Source organism: Schistocerca serialis, chromosome 1, assembly GCF_023864345.2.
Source record: "Schistocerca serialis cubense isolate TAMUIC-IGC-003099 chromosome 1, iqSchSeri2.2, whole genome shotgun sequence".
In the NCBI taxonomy this organism is placed as follows: domain Eukaryota; kingdom Metazoa; phylum Arthropoda; class Insecta; order Orthoptera; family Acrididae; genus Schistocerca; species Schistocerca serialis.
The window spans coordinates 554903303-554922862 of record NC_064638.1 but is presented as its reverse complement, the minus strand read 5'-3'; the positions used below and the strand labels follow the sequence as shown (position 1 = coordinate 554922862).

Genomic DNA, 19560 nt, shown 5'->3' with positions numbered 1-19560 from the left:
GAGCAGTGATGTTGTTTTGAAGATCTTTGTTGATTTTAAAGTGCTGCCCTCCTAGCCACGTCTTCAGTTCAGGGAAAAGGTGGAAGTCGCTGGGTGCCAGGTCTGGACTGTACGGCAGATGATCGAGAATGTCCCGTTGCAACTGTTCAAGGAGCCGTTGGGCTCTGCCAGCAGTGTGTGGACGAACGTTGTCATGGATCAACACAATTCCTGAAGTCAGTGTTCCTCTTCGTTTGTTTTGAATGTCTCTCCACAAATATCGTAAAGTTTCACAATAAGCAGCTGCATTGATAGTGGTTCTGGGCTGCATAAAATATACAAGCAACACACCTTTTTGGTCCCAAAACACGGTAACCATAACCTTTCTGATGTAGAATGTTTGTTTGAATTTTTTTGGTGAATTTGGATGCATCCATTGTCGCGTTTGTCATCTTGTTTCCGGTGTGTCATATTGGATCCAAGTTTCACCTCCAGTAACAATTGATTTCAAAAAGTTCTTTCCTTCATTGTGATAACCATCAAGAAAATTCGAAGCTGATGCTATTCGGTGACTTTTTTGGGCATCCGTCAACATTTTTGGAACCCAACGGGCACAAAGCTTTTTGTAGCCTAAATGTTCAGTGAAAGTATAGTGTACGACAGATCCTAAAACTTCCATAATTTCTGTAGACAAAGCAGTTATGGTAAAGCTACGATTTTCTCTAACCATTCTGTCCACTTGTTCAATAAGGTCAGCTGTAATGACAGACTTGGTCCTTGGGCCCCCTTCATCATGCACGTCATTTCGGCTGTCTTCAAACTTTTGGCACCATTCACGCTCGCCAGTCATGAAGTTATCACTGTACACTTTGTTCATTCTCCAATGAATAGCTGCACTATTCCCTTCTGCTTGCAGAAACCAAATTACACTTCGTAATTCACACTTGGCCGAAGCAACAATGATGGCATCCATGTTTACGTGGCTATAGTGCAACACAGGCTGATGCCTTGAAGTCGGCAATGGCGGAGTGTGTGGAGTGAGAGCTGAGCAGTAGCCTACAGCCCATGTGCACTTTCTGCCGCTCGTGTAGCTTCTCTACGAAGCGGTCGGAGGTTGGGAGGAAAAAACCCAGCCCTCATAAACATAAGTCTGGAAATGCTTTATTTATCAGATATCCACCCTATTTGGCTTGTGAACATGTATGGGTATCAAAATGAAAGCTAGTGTAATGTTATTTTACCAAATATTGAAGAGGATGAATATAACTGATCCTAGAAATATTAGTATAACAAGCAATCTGTCTTTAATATTAATTGATTTAGCACAATAGTGTCTTGCTTGGCAATTCTGGGTCCAATTGTAAGTAGTATTTCTTCCTTCTGCATAGCCATCATTCTTGTAAACTTTCGATATTGTTGTGGATCTTTTATCACAAGCTCTATAATGAGATTCTTGCACGCTCCAGAATAATAATGCCACCTAATGCACGCTCTTTTTCAACACAAACTCAGTTGTTTATGTTTTTTTGACACTGAAAGTATTATAAGTGCAGTTGCAGCCCAATGCTCACCCACTGCAAACTCCTTCATGCAGAAAACTACAACTGAAAAATGTGAGAGTGAGTGACCTCTCAGCTCTCTCAGATACAATCACCCACTCTGTATCAGCACCTCACACATCTGCTCTCGCAAGGCTCAGACAGAAAGTACTAAGTTACTATCTGTGAAAATTCACCCCTGGTATAAACAATTCTGCACGTACTATCCGAGAGTAACGAGCTGTAAAAGAGCAAGAAACTCACATGTATCACAGCCCTTAGAACTAAGTTGTTTCATTAGTTATCCAATCTACCCATCTGATCTTCAGTGCTCTTGTGCAGCACTACATTTCAAAAGCTTCTATTCATTTCTTATCTTTAATGCATACTGTCCACATTTTACTTCTGTATATGGCTACACTCAAGAGCAATGGTTTTTAGCAAGTCAGCATGTTTAATCCTTATTACTTCTGCCATTTTCAGTTAGTTATTTTGTTCCCCGAATAGCAAATTTAATTTAAAACATTCGAGGTCTCATCACACAATCTAATTCTCTCGGTATCACCTGATTTTATTTGACTATATTACATTACCTTGGTTCTATTTCCATTGATCTTTATCTCAACTTCATTTTCGAGGAATTATCAATATAGTTCAATATCCTTCTAAGTCCTTTTCTGCCTCTGACGGAAGTACAGTGTCATCACTCCAAATTTTTTATTTCATCTCCTTGAACTTTAATTTCCTTTCTAAACTGCTCCTTGGTTCCTTTACTGGTTGATGCTACAACCCTGTCTCACCCCCTTCTCAAATACTGATCCCCACTCAAGTTCTTCGGCTCTTAACTGCAGCATGATTTATGTATATGTCTTAGATAACCCTTTTCTCTCTGTATTTTACCCCTGCCACCTTCAGAATTTCAGATAGTGTATTTGTTACTATATGCAAATAAGATGGCAACCATAGTGGCATAGTGTTATGACATTGGACATCTATGCAGGAATCTGGTTGAAAACTTCTGTCTGTGCATGTAGGTTTAAGAGCTTTCTTGGTTTTCCTAAAACTGTGCTGTTCACAGTATTTTCCAAGGGAAGCTAGTATTATGAAATATTTCCTGTAACTGATTTCATTTTATTTAACTAAAAAGATGATGACTCTTGCATTTAAGAAACCCAGGAAATGTATATAATGGGAAATAATAACTACAGGTGTACCACAAGCATTGATATTAGGTCCACTCTTATCCTGATTATATACACATACTCTGCTATCTTATGCCCAAGAAGCTGAAAGAGTTCTCTTAAATGATGCAAGAACTAGTACAGTCAATCCTACTGGAGAAACTTTAACACTTGATAAATGTAAATAAAATTTTCCTGAAAATTAATAACTGGTTATCTTCAACTGGACTGTTACTGAACGAAGATAAAACAATACACACAATTCAGTATTGCACAAGGCCTTAGAACACCATCAGAAATACATAGAGATAAATAAGAAACTTAAATTGACTGTTCTAAATCATTAGGGGCTTGTATTTGTAATAACATGAACTGGCAGTCATATATTACAGACATTCTGAAACATCCAACTTTTGCATTAGAGATAAATCCTATTTCGGAGATGAAACTGTCAAAAGCTGTATTTTCCTATTTTCCCTTCTGTAACGTCTTATGGCATCATATTCTGGGGTAACTTGTCATAGAGGAAAAAAAGTGTGTTGCACACAAGCTGGTAATTGAGATAATACACGATTCTTAAGCTTCTCAGTTGCATGCTTCATGACAAGATAGTTCACGAGTTAATGGCCAGCATTCTGTCCAATGGGCACAAAATTTTGGTGAGTGACTACTTACCATCAGCAGGTGCACTGATGAACTGAATGCTTCTGGGCTGGAGTGGCGCTTTTGCTATTGATATACACAGCACTTTTCCGCTATGTTGAAATTTTAATAGTGATTGTGAATCAAAGGGAATATCTAGCAGGGTTGCCACAAGTTTCATCAAGTGAAATTCCCTGATTTCCAGACATGTTTCAGCATTTGTCCCTAACAAATTTTGAGATCTCAAGGATAAATAAGACCTAAGTTGACAATCTGTTTCTGCAGCTACAGTACAAGAAACAATACTGCAAATGAGGGGAAGAAAGAAGAAGAAGAAGAAGAAGAAGAAGAAGCAGCAGCTTGCAAGCAGGCAGTATTTTCTGATGTGAGCAAAAATCTGAAGTATTATCAACATCAACATCTTTTGTAATGAACTGATTGTAGATGGAGAAAGCAAGAAAAATGGTATGTGTGTTTCATTAAAGTCAATGATGTTATTTCATTTCAATAAGGCTTAACACGTTTGGTGACAAAAATAAGAATAATTAAAATGTCTATAAAACGCCACACTGTACAATGTCCTCGTGATGAGACAGTCACAATTCCTGAAATCCATCAGCCATGGCTTCTGGCTTGCTGAGGAGCAACACCACAGTCCTGGGTCCATGGATAAACCACGGAAATCCGCTGCATTACACCACACACAAACAGACCTAACCTAAGGGCAGATTGGCGAGATTAGATCCAATGGGCAAGGCCTGCACATTAGTGGGAACCGAATGTGCTTGTGCAGAAACGGTCTGCGGTTTTGGACACACACACACACACCCTGCCTTCGTAGCAGCTCATAGGCTATTGGCAAGAAGTGGTTGCAGCACTGAGAGGAGTAGTACAAAGGACACAAGCAGTAATTATGAAGTAGTACGGTGCATGTACTCAGCTGCACCCAGTCAGTGATGATGCATGACACCCCAGCAAACAACCATTTCATTAAAAAAAAAAAAAAAAAAAAAAAAAAAAAAAAAAAAAAAAAAGCTTTTCCAGTTTTTTTCCTTTACTTTTTTTCTTCAAATTCTCCTGATATTTCCGATTTATTTGAAATTTCCTGATGTCCAGAACCTGTGGCAATGCTGATCTGGGTTGTGGCGACACACAGATCTGTAGTACAGCCCCAGTCCAGTATATGTTAGAAGATGACAGATTGGTTGAGGCTTTGCAAAGCCACTGTACGTGAATGTTATCTAGCCTATTTAATTTGATACGACTGTTCACAACCAACAAAACACTTTGATGTTAGTGTGAGGATACCCCCCCCCCTCAAAGTTTTACCCAAATCAATATCCATCTGTGGTTATTCAACTTCTACAAATGCCACGGATCCCCGTAACTCCCACTAAACAAGCCATGTTATTGTGGACACAATGTACAATACAGGTAGTTTATTATGTTTAAAATATTGACAATTAATAAATGAAAGACTTATTTATTGTTCCAAACAAGAAATTTTATGACTATTTGAAAAAAATCGCTTTCACTGCCAGCTTTTGAGAAAAGCCATAAAAAATGCTCTACACTAAAATGCTTGGTGTTTTACATTAAATGCACATTCACATTCTAAACTAAATGTGAACTGCACCAGGTAAACAGCTACTCACTCATCACAGTTGGAACTAACAATTTTTTGGAAATTTATGACATCTGGTAATGATTTGTACACGTGGGAGTGCCAAAATGCACAGGTCTCTCTTCTGCCGCCCCCCCCCCCCAAACACACACACACAATTTTCGATGATTGGCTAGGTATGTCAGTTCACAGATCTGAAGAAGGCAAAGGAATACCATGTCTCAAAGTAACATGTATAGTAAACCAAGACTGCATTTAAATCAACTTACCAGTTGAGGACAGTTCTTCTTTTACAAACCATCCTGACTATGCTGCAGAAGAGTAGAACCTACACCTTAAGTTAAACATAATTTATTTATGCAAAATATTCGGTGACATTGTCAACAAACTTTAATCTCAGACGTGTCAGAGTTATACATGTTATGGTCAATGTTTCAGTATTTACTTACACTCTCATCCATGGTAGTCTTTTTTTCCTTCATTTATTGTTGATACAGTCTTGACCAATGAGTTACACTAATGAAAGCACGACAAAGGTTCTCTGCTATCGATGTTGATGTATGAGGAGGTATCATAATGTTAATGACAACTTGTGTTATGTCAAATATTGCATTTTAAGGTACCGTGTTAATGCTGTTTAACATGGTACCAATTCGTCTTATAAATTTCCTATGTCGATTCAATGAAAAACAGGAAACAACAGAGAAAAATCGAGAAAGAGTATCTCAGTCTATCAAAAATAAAATTAATTTGTGATTTTTTAAAATTCTTTTGGAACTGTAGCAAAGGACGCTCCAGCTCTATCTCAAGAGAAAACGAAACGGTTCACTATTTAAATATATGGTATAACACTCACGTCACTCATTACATACATCCAGTTCATCGAGCGGTAATGAAACAACCATACACACAGCATTTTGTTAAGGTTAATCCCCTTACATACTATCAAATAAGAACAATGTATTATCTTGGACACAAAAAAACTCGGGGAGCTTCTGTGCAAAAATAAAACATTTTCTCGCCACTGCAAATTACTACTCCATAACGTTCACGTAATTACAATAAACTGATACTTCACGATTCGAAAATCGACTGATCAGCAGAAGGTACAACCTACTTCATTTTTACCTGATCACTCAGTGACGTCGCATCGGCCATTTCCTGTGTGTTTTATATCTGCTTCATAAAATTCGGAACTGTAAGATGAATCTTTACTTTTTCTGCGTTTAAATTTGTCTCACAGAACACACTCTAATCCGTCACAAATACTTCTGCAGCCAAAGATATTAATCATGGTAAATGTAGTGATGTATTCAAGTGTCGTTTAACTTAACATCATTCAGTACCTCCATTCAGCAATTTGAATGTATTGTCTCTAACAGCCAGAAACTACATCGTGTAAACGTTAGTGATCTTATAAAAATACAGAAAACATATAAACTTCCAAGTAATCTTTGAATGGCACTTCTCTTGTTTTGTGGAAGGGATAAAAAGTTCATAGCTTGTGATTGGTCGAAAATTTGAAATGTTTTCTGTATCGCAAACAGTATCGTGAAAGCTCTGACGTTAAGGTTGTTGTTGGTGTTCGTGTGTTGATAACAAAAACATTTTATTCGTTGTTAAGTGTGGACAGCAATTGTGTGTCTTCAAATGATGTCCGCAATGAGTTCAGTAAGTTTAATTCAATGTAATATGACTTTAAAATTCTATTTTGAGGAGTACACATTGTAATAACCAAGTTGTTGGGTGGGTAATGCAGTCTGTTATAACTGAACCTAAGATTGTGAAGTAGTTCTCCTTATTCCGGATGTGTGTAAGCTCTATTTCTAAACTTGTTATGAGATGAAACAGGGCAAGGAATCATCTGGTTAATTGGTTACGATTTGTATAAATGCAGGTCATTGCAATTTGCGTCCTGTTTGTAAGTGCCCTTATACGCTGCTTTTGAGCCCTTAAATTGCATCACAATTACTAAGTGAAGTAGTTGAACTGTCATTTAGTGTTATATTTGTTATCATTATGCTTTATGCACATTCATATACTTTATGTTATTGTGGATACTCGAGGGAGACAGAGCAAAGTGGCACATTGAACAATTAGACGCATAGTGGAAGAAGCGGGTTACAAATTGTCATCAGCTCATCCTCGTTTATGCTTTCTGTGCTCTACGGAGGAACTTGGCGTTAAGGATAGCACAGTCCCATGCACAACTATAACCTGCAAACCACTGTGAAGTACTGATTTTTAGGCCGCCCCCCATTCCATTTACATATGGAGCGCGGGAAAAACGATTGTTGAAATGCCTTTGTAATGTAACTTATCCTCACGAGCCCTATGGGAGTGACATGTAGGAGTTGAAGTATAGTCCTAGAGTCATGACTTAAAGCCAGTTCTTCAAACTTTACTAGCTAGTAGATTTTCCCAGAGTAGTTTCAATCTGTCTTCAGTAGTGAAAGTTCTGTTCTTTCAACATCTCAGTGACTCTCCCCCACAGGTGAAACAAACTTATAACCATTCATCCTACCCTTCTCTGTATACTTTCAGTATCCCCTACCAGGTAGACTGATTGCATTTCCCTAGTATCTGACCAACAAAATGAAGTCTAGTACCAGCTTTACCTGTGCCTGAGCCTATGTGATCACCCCACTTCACATCCCTATTGTTACACCCAAGTATTGATAAAAGTTTAGCCGGCTGGAGTGGCCATGCAGTTCTAGGCGCTACAGTCTGGAACCGAGCGATCGATACGGTCGCAGGCTCGAATCCTGCCTTGGGCATGGATGTGTGTGATGTCCTTAGGTTAGTTAGGTTTAATTAGTTCTAAGTTCTAGGCGACTGATGACCTCAGAAGTTAAGTTACATAGTGCTCAGAGCCATTTGAACCATTTGATACAAGTTTAAAGATTCATAGAGTACTGTAATTTTTCTTTTTGTAGTGTGCAGTTTCTTATATTTGAACATTGAAGCAAGCTGCCAATCGATGCACCACTTTAAAATCTTACCTAGCTCTGACTGAATATTTATACAGCTTTGTCCAGACTGTATTTCATCGTAGATAACTCCATCATCTGCAGAAAGTCTGAGGTTAGTATTAATATTGTCTGCAAGATTGTTAATAGGCCTATACAACTTAAACTGCAAGGGACTTAACATGGTTCCATGAGGTACATCCATAGTTAGGCTACTTCTGCACTCACAGTGACTGTCCACTCAAGGTAATATGCTGCGTTCTCACTACTGAGAGATCCTCAGTCCAGTCACATATTTTGTCTGATGCCCTGTATGATATAGTACTTTTGATAATAAGCATAGGTTGCATATGTTAGGAAATTGAGAAACACTGGATCTATCTGACTGCCTTGATACATGGCTTTCAAGATGTCTTGTGAGAAAAAGTGCATGTTGGGTTTCAGATGATCTGTGTTTTCGAAATCCATGCTGGTCAGCATGAAGGAGGTTAGTTCTGTCTGAGGTACCTCATTATCTTTTTGAGCTCAGAATATGTTCCAAGATTCTGCTCAGATGGATAGTAGTTTGTTGGATCACTTCTGCTATCCTTCTTGCAGACAGGTGTGACCTGTGCTTTTTTTCCACTTATTGGATACAGTTTTTTGTTTGAGGATCTACGATAGATTATAGTTAACCGAGTGGTAGTGCAGCTGTGAATTGGGTATAGAATCTGATATGGATTCCATCAGGTCCTGGGGCTGTATGCTAATGATTTCAGCTGTTTTCTAAACACTACTGACACTAATATCCATTTCAATAATCTTTTCAGTCATATGAGAATTAAGTTGGGACAATACTGCTGGGTTTTCCTTTGTCTAGGAACATTTGAAACAAAGTTAAACATTTCTGGTTTTGCTTTGCTATTCGCAGCTTCAGTTCCAGTCACATCCATGAGTGGCTGCACACTAACTTTGGTGCCACTAACAGCCTTTTTATACTACCAGAATTTCTTTGGAGTTTGTGGAAGATCATTTGACAGTACTCTGCTACTGTACTTGTTGAAAGCGTCACACATGCCCTCTTGACTGCCAAATGGGGTTTCATTCAGTGTGTCTGTCTATAGTCCTATGCTTTGTTTTACACTGATTATACAGTAGTCTGTATCTTTACAGTGACTGTATACCATGCAGGTTATCTCACATTACGAACTGTCCTATATTGTACATAACCATCCAGTGCATTGTCAGGTATTCTTTTAATCTTGAGCTGTAGTTCCTCTACATACTCTGTTCTTCAGAGTTTAAAGTCTCAAGTTCCTCATTGAGGTGTCACAGTGTTGTATTGTTTCACTATGTAGTTTGCTCAACATGTAGATCTTTCTGCTTGTTTTAATTGCACTCCTGTGGTGCTACTCATTGTCACTGATAGCAGTTTTGATGTGTACTCTCGCTTCCGGCGCACGGGGTCCCGGGTTCGATTCTTAGCGGGATCAGGGATTTTCTCTGCTTCGTGATGACTGGATGCTGTGTGTTCTTCATCATCATTGACTCGCAAGTCGCCGAAAGTGGCATCAACTAAAAAGCACTTGCAATACGGCGGCCGAACTTCCCCGCATGGGGCCTCCCGGCCAACAATGCCATATGATCATTTTTTGATGTGTACTTCCTCAAAGAAGTCAGGTTTGTCTGTTGCCAATAGATCCTATATATTTGCATCACAATTGGGATTCTGAACTATATGTTTTAGATACTTTTCAGAGAAGACATTTAGTAATGTTTCATAAGATGTCTTGTCACATCTGCCACTAACAAGTAACTATAATTATCACAGCTGATTGGTGGATGATTAAAGTCTCCTCCAACAATTACAGTATCTTTAGGGGACTCATGTACAAGTGACATAAGGTTTTCTTTAAAGTTTTTGGTTACAGGGAGATTACATGGTGGCTCACATTACATTTTGAAATCAGTGTTTTATTATGTTGAATTGTTATCAATCTATAAACCCACATTTTCTTTCGTAAATCATCATTATAAATTGTGTTATTCAGGCAAAAATTTTGAAGTGTTATTTAAGCAGGGAAGAACATTAAAATTAAAGAACAAGAATGTAATTTATGTTGTGACTCCTGTTACAAATTTGGGACATCTTATTCCTAATGTGCATTTTAGGTCAAAAGTGTCCTCAAACTATTAGGAGTATGGATCTGGTTTTTATCACAGAAAATATTTATACCAAGTGAAATATTGTAATATATTGAAAAAGATGTGTGACCCAATGTTACGTAACTCATGTTACTTGCTACTTCTTCTTGGAATTTTTTTTTTCTGCAAGCAGAGAAATGAAAGTATGACATTATGTGCCAAATAAGATAAACTTAATATTAACATTCCACTTTTCAATCACTATGAAAAATTACAAGAGCATGACATCTGGGAAAATGAATAAAGTCAAAGAACTGAAAATATCCTCTCGCATTGACCACATCAAGTGGATTAACTTCCTTTATAATTTCCTCACATTTTACAGGCCATTTCCAATAGTGACCAGCACACTCAATTGCTCTGATTAAGTAAGAATTTCCAAAAACTGCGCGTATTCCAGTATTGAATTTACTGTCATATTCTACTTAGTGCCAGTCTCCAATTTTCACACTTGCTATGGTTTCTTCAGTATATGATGATTTGCAGCAGCAGAGTTCTTTGGAGACAGTAGATATGTTTGTAGTACTCCTTTCTTGTAGTGAAAGAGCGAATGCTTTTTTATGTTGGTATTGATGGTGCTGAAGAAAATATTTGAGTTAGATTAAGTTTCACAGTGATTCCTTGAATTTCATCAATAGACACATGAGAAACCTGCATAGTTGTGGTACTTTTAGCTACCTGAGCGAAAATTTATGCATCACCTACTATGAATTTCTACATTTTTACTGCATTCCCCACTAGCCGTTCAACAGCAGCACCTTTACCATGGGAATTAGCAAATAAGTTCCAGTCGATTTCCACGTTATAAAATGACTGAAATTGAGGTCCAGCAGCAGTAATATTTTTGTTTTTAAATTGTGAGGCAGATCCGTCTGACCCGATTGAAACTACCTTCACATTTTCAGGTATAGTTGACAGCACCCTGCTAATGCAAGCAATTGCAGCACTTGAGTCATGGCTTTATACACAGCACTATGTGATTTATATGGTGACAAACTTGCTTTACTAGGCTGCTGATATTGCATTTTATGTTGCATATGTTTTCTAACTGGAAATTTTATTTTCTGCGTCTGATGGCTTTTTCAAGCTTCTTCCAGATGCTTCTTCTTAAATTCTTCATATTTTCCATCACTCTTTAACTTTTCCCTCCTCCTACTCTGTCTTTCTGCCTCTGCTAAGGGCATCCTCTACTTCTAATCTTAAAATAATAAAACTGTGACACAGATTATGTGACTTACGATACACATTAATTTTGCTGTTTTTACAATATTGGTTGAAATTAGGAAAAATTTAGTAGTGATATTAGTTACACATTCACACTAAGAAGTAAATTACTGAACAAGATACAGTTATCTCTAATATCTCTCTTGATATAAAAACTTAATTAGGCCTACATGAAAGTGACTCATGTTACATGAAAGTTCACGCTGTTGTATTAGATTGTTTACGCCAATCCATAATTTTCCTACTTCAGTTTTGTACTCTTTATGCAATACATTAGGGTATGTAACAGTAATATAAATAATGATATGCTAATTCTTACTTGCCAATTAGTTGAAATGAAGGCCCCAAATCTCCAATAATTCACACTCCTATCACATGAAAAACCTGGTTTTATAAAAATGGCTACAAATTATGAGGGAAAGCAATAGTGGGCCACAAACCATTGTTACCATACAGTAAAAAGTCCAGCCTTTTCTAAAAAAAAAAAAAAAAAATGTAAGTACCAAATTTTAAACTTTTAAATGTTGTAAGTGTGTCCTACTTTATACGGAATATCCCTACACCAGGAGGAGAACCTGGAGGTCAGTAGAATAACCCTATTAAAAATTTTTTCTCACTGTTGATACTGAGTCTTGCTTAGACAGGTTCACTATCCATCCACTCCCCACTTTTATATGAAGTTACTATTCTCCACATCTAATCTAGTAGGAAATTAAACCTTAACCTTTTAGTATTATTATTTGTCAGCATGAACCCCTATTTTCTGATTAGAATGTTAACATACATTCTGGAGGTGCACAATGAGATGACTGCTTAAGGAACAGGATTCTTCTTTAGGAAGAGTGGTCTCCAAATTACTGTTGGGCAAACACCATTAAAGTTTCCATGGTTGTCTTAAACCACACAATGCTGATGCACACGTGCTCTACCTCTCCCCCCTTCTCTCCTCCCCCTCACAGTTGAGTGTGGATATGTGGAACAATGCTGTCTGTGTGGCATAAAATTTTGTTACGAATCAGAGAACTTGAGATCTACAGAAATACTTGAGAAAGTTTCAACCAGCTCTTGCAACATGATCACTTCTAACCATGCGGCAAAATACACTATTTTCTTGAAGACCCCACCCTCCAAAGAAGACCATGTGCGTAAAAGTTAAGCCCATGTCCTTACAAATAAATCATATAATTAACAACTACCTCTTGTTTGGATTATGACACCAGCGAATGTCAAGAAAACTTTCTGCAGTCCAGCATTGTGTCCACCTAATCGTATTGTATTAACCAAAAAACAGGTCTTACTAACAAAGGCTGTTAATCACGAGTTGGTTGCTAGAGTGCAGATACTAAAACATGGCAGGTGACATAGTGTAAGCGGATAAGAACATTAACCACCCAAGGGGTGGGAAGATTAGTAGATGAAACAAGGCCGCCTCCGTCTCGCAGGTCTGAGGGGTTATGTCACAAGTCTCTGCTCCTACGAAAGCAGAACTTAGCCTGCATAATGGTCGTAGGGATTGCTGATCTCTATGGTCATGCTTAGATCCTCCATGGACCAGGATTGGTTGATTGATTTTATCAGAGAAGCAAAAACAACATTGGTCAAGCCCACAGCTGCCCGCACCTAAACAGGGTTTATTGTGTGGTATTGTTCCCTGTGTCTCTAGTATGCCAACCAGTTTTGGACCCAGGCGTAATATTCTACATGCTGGCTCCTTGTCCAGTCTTGTAGTTTTATTTTGATCATCGTCTTGGTGATTGTCAGGACAGGTTCTGGTTAAATAAATGGTGTCTTCGCCCCTGTCCTGGCCAACCTATCAGCTCCACAAGGACATTGTGGCATTCTGCCACAATCTTTAATCTTGTTGCAGAGGCTGCCATTGCTTTCAGGGCCGCTTGGCTGTCTGAATAAATGAAAATGCTATGACCTTTGTAGCACCTCCGCAAATTCACCTCCACGCACACCCTGATAGCAGATATTTCTGCTTGAAGCACAGTGGCCGTCTTCCCTATAGAGATTGCACTGTCCAGTGTTGGCTGCACCTCATATACCCTGGCCCAACACCTTAGTCTGTTTTCGAACCATCAGTGAGCCATACTATGTCCTCAGTATGGTGTCAAAATTTTTTCTCCCAGAGTTTTCTACTTTCAATTGCTACATTGAAAGACTTGTTGAAGCAGCTGGGAGTTGTTATATAGTCGGTTGGCATTTCCCCAACTGTACCTATGTCTGTGCGAGAATTATCGCACAATCAGCTTAACAGCTCATGCATCGAAGCTGCTTACAAGAATAATATACAGAAGAATGGAAAAGAAAATCGAGAATGCGCTAGATGACGATCAGTTTGGCTTTAGGAAAAGTGAAGGGACGAAAGAGGCAATTCTGACGTTACGGCTAATAATGGAAGCAAGACTAAAGAAAAATCAAGACACTTTCATAGGATTTGTAGACCTGGAAAAAGCGTTCAAGAATATAAAATGGTGCAAGCTGTTAGAGATTCTGAAAAAAGTAGGGGTAAGCTATAGGGAGAGACGGGTCATATACGATATGTACAACAATCAAGAGGGAATAATAAGAGTGGGCGATCAAGAACGAAGTGCTCGTATTAAGAAGGGTGTAAGACAAGGCTGTAGCCTTTCGCCCCTACTCTTCAATCTGTACATCGAGGAAGCAATGATGGAAATAAAAGAAAGGTTCAGGAGTGGAATTAAAATACAAGGTGAAAGGATATCAATGATATGATTCGCTGATGACATTGCTATCCTGAGTGAAAGTGAAGAAGAATTAAATGATCTGCTGAATGGAATGAACAGTCTAATGAGTACACAGTATGGTTTGAGAGTAAATCGGAGAAAGACAAAGGTAATGAGAAGTAGTAGAAATGAGAACAGCGAGAAACTTAACATCAGGATTGATGCTCACGAAATCAATGAAGTTAAGGAATTCTGCTACCTAGGCAGTAAAATAACCAATGACGGACGGAGCAAGGAGGACATCAAAAGCAGACTCGCTATGGCAAAAAAGGCATTTCTGGCCAAGAGAAGTCTACTAATATCAAATACCGGCCTTAATTTGAGGAAGAAATTTCTGGGGATGTACGTTTGGAGTACAGCATTGTATGGTAGTAAAACATGGACTGTGGGAAAACCGGAACAGAAGAGAATCGAAGCATTTGAGATGTGGTGCTATGGATGAATGTTGAAAATTAGGTGGACTGATAAGGTAAGGAATGAGGAGGTTCTACGCAGAATCGGAGAGGAAAGGAATATGTGGAAAACACTGATAAGGAGAAGGGACAGGATGATAGGACATCTGCTAAGACATGAGGGAATGACTTCCATGGTACTAGAGGGAGCTGTAGAGGGCAAAAACTGTAGAGGTAGACAGAGATTGGAATATGTCAAGCAAATAATTGAGGACTTAGGTTGCAAGTGCTACTCTGAGATGAAGAGGTTAGCACAGGAAAGGAATTCGCGGCGGGCCGCATCAAACCAGTCAGTAGACAAAAAAAAAACCAGCCCTATGTCTACCTCACTCATTATTGTAGTGTGTGGTCATGGATACCTCAATTAGTTCCAGTTTTTGCCAGTCTTTAACCTGTGTGCTCCAGCTGCTGCCTCCATCTTTACCCACAAGTGTAACGGTGGCATGTCCAGCATGGATTCCATCCCAGCAGTGGGTGTGGTGCTAATTCCGCCTGTAATGGCTAAGCAGGTCAATCTCTGCACCTTAGCAGCTACCTCCTGTTCCACCTTTTTCCACCACACTGTAGCCCCATAAGTGATCATAGGTCTTACTACCATGGTGTATATCCAGTACATACTCATGAGGCTTCAGTTTTTATCACAAGCTCTTCTGGTACTCATTAGAGTACCTTTCGCATTGGAACAGGTCCTCCTTATGTGATGGGCTCATGATAGTTTCTCATTCAGGGTTACCCCTAGATATTTCACTATCCCCTTTACTGCTAGAGTTTCATCGAGAAGCTAGAGGTTTCCATATGTGTGTTGGATCTGCTTCCTCGTAAATGATACGCAATAGTCTTCTTAGGACTGACCCTTAAATTCTGTTACCTGCACCAATTTTGCATGATGTTCAATGCTCCTTGTACCATAGCTGTGGCTGTATTTGAAAATTTGCCAAGTATTACTATGACAAGATCATCTGCACCTCCCTGGGAAAAGTACTGTTTAGAGTTTAATTCTACAATTAGTTCATTCACCACAAGATTCCACAGTGGAGGGGGCAGGACCCCTCCTTGTGGACAGCCTCTGGTGGTGTTGAGTACAATTTTTTCTTGCATCATGGTGGCTTCTACCTTTCTACCACTAAGCATGGCTCTAGTCCACTTGCAAATGTGGTCTCCAAGCCATGCATCTCTGCTGCTTTAACAATGGATTCGAAAGTTGTGTTGCTAAAAGCCCCTTCGATGTATAAGAAGTTGCAGAAGGCTATTTCCACAAAGTGTAGTGCTTTCTCCACCTTCCCAACAAGTTGGTGGAGTGCAGTTCCACACAATTTTCGGGTTGGTATGCATGCTGGTTTGTGTATAGAGGGTCCCAAGTTAACCACCTCTCCCTAACACGCACGTTGACCAATTTTTCTAATGTTTTAAGAAGAAAGGAGGACAGACTGATTGGTCTCATACCTTGGCCTTGGTATGATCAGTTCTTCCTGGCTTTAGAATGAAGACAACCTTCACTGCTCTCTAGATGTTAGGAATGATTCCTGCTGCTAGGCTAACCCTAAATAACCTGCATAGAAATCTTATTAAGTTCACTCCTGCTTGTTGCAGGAGCGCTGGAAAAATTCCATCTGGGCCAGGTGACTTGAATGGTTGGAGTGTTCCCACCACCCATTGGATTTTACTGTGGCCAACACATTCTCTGGCAGATTCCCAGTTCTCCCTTCGAATACCTGAAAGCCAATATCTCACAGGGATCTTATCCTGGTCCATATTGTCTGTCAGAGTACATTGAGGAAAATGAGTCTTGAGGAGTAGTTCCAGCATTTCATGCTCTGTCGTTATATACTACTTGTCCTCTTTCCTTAAAGTTCCTCCTGGATTAGTTGGTATCGTAGTGAGGATTTTGTGAAGTCTGGCTTGAACAGCCGTACCCTCTACATCCTCACAGAATACCTCCCAGGACGTCTGCTTTGCTTGCTTAATTGCAAGATTGTGTTTGACAAGGGCCTCCCGATGTTCTGGCCATTGCTCTTTCTTTCTCACAAGGTTAAACAGTCGTCATACCTGTTTCCTCCATGATTCCAGGTTGTTGTTCCACCAAGATACATTCCTTTCCGTGCACTTCTTGGTGATTGAGCAGTTGTCATGGAATGAGGTCATGATGGCAGAGATGCTATGCTATCTCCTCAAACTCTGCTGGAGTCATTATCGAAGTACTGACTTCCAATAGGCTTGAGTCGAGGTCCCTCCTATATGCCTCCCAGTCTGTTTTCCTGTGATTCCTATAGGACATGGTCTGTGTAATGCCCATTTCAACCTCGAACTTAATATACATGTCGACTGATGAGGGTGACTCTAAAGCCACATACCATTGTTTTTGACATAACTACCCATCAAAGTGGAACCAAAGGTTATGTCAGTTACCCCTTTCTTTCTTATATTCCTAAATGTAGGTTCCTTACCCTTATTGAGGATCTCTGGGTTATTAGCTAGAAGAAATTCTAGAAGGTACTCACCTCTACAGTTGGTGTTGGTGTTGCCCCACACTAAGTTGTGGGCATTAGCATCGCATCCAACCAGTAGTTGGTCGCCCTGTTGTGCACAGGATTCCATCAGTCTCCTCACCACCTGAGGAGGAGGAGGAGGAGGACTGTCCTCATAAGAAAGGTATGCCGAGGCCATTACAAACTCCCTCGTGGTACCTTCCTCACATTGCCGCAACCTGATGGTCACTAAGTCCCTAGAACAAAAGTCCACCATCGGCATGCAGGGGATTCCATTTTTTACATAAATTCATGTTCTGGAGTTTCTTATATTTCTAGCATTAAATCAACTTACCTCCAATGCCGTCGATGCCTGATACACCCCCTTTATATAAATAGGGTTCCTGAATCAGGGCCATGCCCACTTATCAGTGGCCCCTTTACTGTGTTGCAGATTTATCTGCAGCACATTCAGTCTCCATCTTGCCGCCATTGTCGCTTCTGATGTCTTTGATTATCCTGATGGCAACCTGTGAGAACCCCAAGAATAGTCTCAGGTCCTGTTCCTGTATTGCCGTCAGGGACTTCTCTCCGACTTCCACCACAGGGGTTTGGCCATTTGGTCAACCTTCTGGTTGATTACCTTCCAATCCTCTGTCTAAACTTCCGGGTTTTGAGACCCTATTTTCTCAGAGTCTCTGGAGAGGTATTCTTAAGGAGTTTTGGCACCCAGATTAATATCTTTGTGGTCTTCAAGAGCTCATGTACTGCCTTTACCAGCAGTTTCGCATCCTCCCAAGGTGAAATTAGGGGCACTTTTTCCTTAAGTCAGTCCGCTGTACCCACCCCATCACAGGGCAGCATGACCTAGATAGACTCTCCTTTGAGTCCTGGATCCTGGACCAGTATCCTCCCCCCAATCTTCTCAAAGAGAGCCATCTGCACGAGCTCCTCCTGTTGTAAGGTGATCTTGACCAGTGGATAGCCTTGCTGGATAACTGAGATTCTAAAAACCGAGACCGCAGTATTATAGGGCTGTTTCCCTAGTTCTTGCCTCGACTTTTTCTGGATATGCTTATCCTGAGAAGTGGGAGTCTTAGACTCCACCCTTGTTCTCTTACTGCCTGCCCTCGATGTAGAAGGGGTTTGTACACCCACTTCGCCCTCGTACAGTCTTTTCTTGGACGTCTTGGGCTCAAGCCCTTTCAGTTCCCTCCGTATTTGTTTAGGAAGCCACTCTTTTCCTTCCTTTAACTTTTCTTCTCTAAGAAGTTTCCTCCTCTGAGCCCCAGAGAAGTCTTTGATCTTGATCTGGTCCAACTTCTTAGTAACCATTCCCACTTCTTGAACAGTGCTGTCCCCCTGTTCAGCTATGGGGTGTTTCTCATCGGTTCCAGCCCCGATGTTTGGGTGTCTGAGATCTGAACTTGCCTCTCAGTATTGCTATTTTCTTTCGTGGCCATTTTGGCTCCATGAGAGTTGGGGATCTAATTGATCCACACCGCAGAAACGCCACGTGGTGCAAGGCTAATTACTCAGGGAGGTTGCCTGTTATCCCTGAGACTCCGTTCACGACACATATTCCCATGTGCCACGCGCCCCTCGGCACAGATTGCATCACACCTTGGGTTGGGTATTCAGGAGTTGGGAAAGAACAATGAATGGATGTGGGATGTCAGGTCGTTGTGGGACACACTTAACATGGTCCATGAGCCAAGACCTTACTGGCCGTTAGTTCCCACAGCTGGCTTCACGTGAAAACACAATCTTCTCCACCCGCACGGACAGTGCTACTTCAAGATGGTGTCCCCTGGAGAGGTGGACCAGGAGTAGTCTCCACTCATTTCAAAATAAGATAACGACGTGCAAAACACAACACAGTCAGAGTACACACAAATTGTGCAGTAATGATTACACCACAGTTATTTGCTGAGGTTGACAGTGTCATAAGAGTACTGCAGTAGTTTAGGCCAGACCCATACCAGTATCTTACACAAACGTACTTCAAAGCTACTACATTAAGGTGTCCGTATAATACTCAGTTTTGTTACTGTTCTTTATTCTGAAGTCGTATGTCAACGCATTGTTGTTAGCATAGCTAACAAGTACACCAATCTATTTTGAAGCACAAAAAGCAACATGCCTTATTGAAGGGAAGATAGCTCTAGGTTGTTCTGGCTTATTTGGGTGGTGGGTGTCCCTTGATAGCAATTTTCCACTACATAGTGACATACTCAGCATTCACCTTGGGCTTGAATTTCACATGGAACTCCACCATTTCCTACAGTTATTATTAAGAACTATTCCATTATCCTAGGCATGATACCATTTCACTATGAACTGCAGAAACTGTTTGCAAAGTATACAGTTCTCAAAATACTGGTTCCTCCCAATAGTCCCAGTGATCATCCCATTTTATTTCAGATAAATTACTTCAATAGTTAAAATGGTGACTGGTAGCTTGTCTAAACTTGTTTTTCAATATTATATATGCCCTTTGTTTCTATGGGTAATAGTTTGAAGTGCCTAGGGTACAGTAGGATCTTGCTTCA

The 19560-nt window shown here is 40.0% G+C and overlaps 2 protein-coding genes across 3 annotated transcripts in view; one reads left to right on the top strand and one right to left on the bottom strand.

Moving 5' to 3' along the window:
• Window positions 1-6345, bottom strand: part of LOC126475378 (ADP-ribosylation factor-like protein 6-interacting protein 1) — a 60477-nt gene extending 54132 nt beyond the window's left edge. The window contains exon 1 of one of the 2 annotated variants that reach the window (XM_050103213.1): window positions 6093-6345. In XM_050103213.1, coding sequence (XP_049959170.1) covers window positions 6093-6122 — 30 coding nt within the window. In that variant the 5' untranslated portion in view covers window positions 6123-6345. Of the gene's footprint in view, window positions 1-5820; window positions 5924-6092 lie in introns of those variants that run through there. The other variant, XM_050103205.1, reaches the window with a different exon arrangement.
• A 134-nt stretch (window positions 6346-6479) lies between these two features.
• The window catches only part of LOC126475391 (ubiquitin-conjugating enzyme E2 S), a 73062-nt gene continuing 59981 nt past the window's right edge, over window positions 6480-19560 (top strand). The window contains exon 1 of the mRNA XM_050103227.1: window positions 6480-6635. Coding sequence (XP_049959184.1) covers window positions 6615-6635 — 21 coding nt within the window. The 5' untranslated portion in view covers window positions 6480-6614. The remainder of the gene's footprint in view (window positions 6636-19560) is intronic.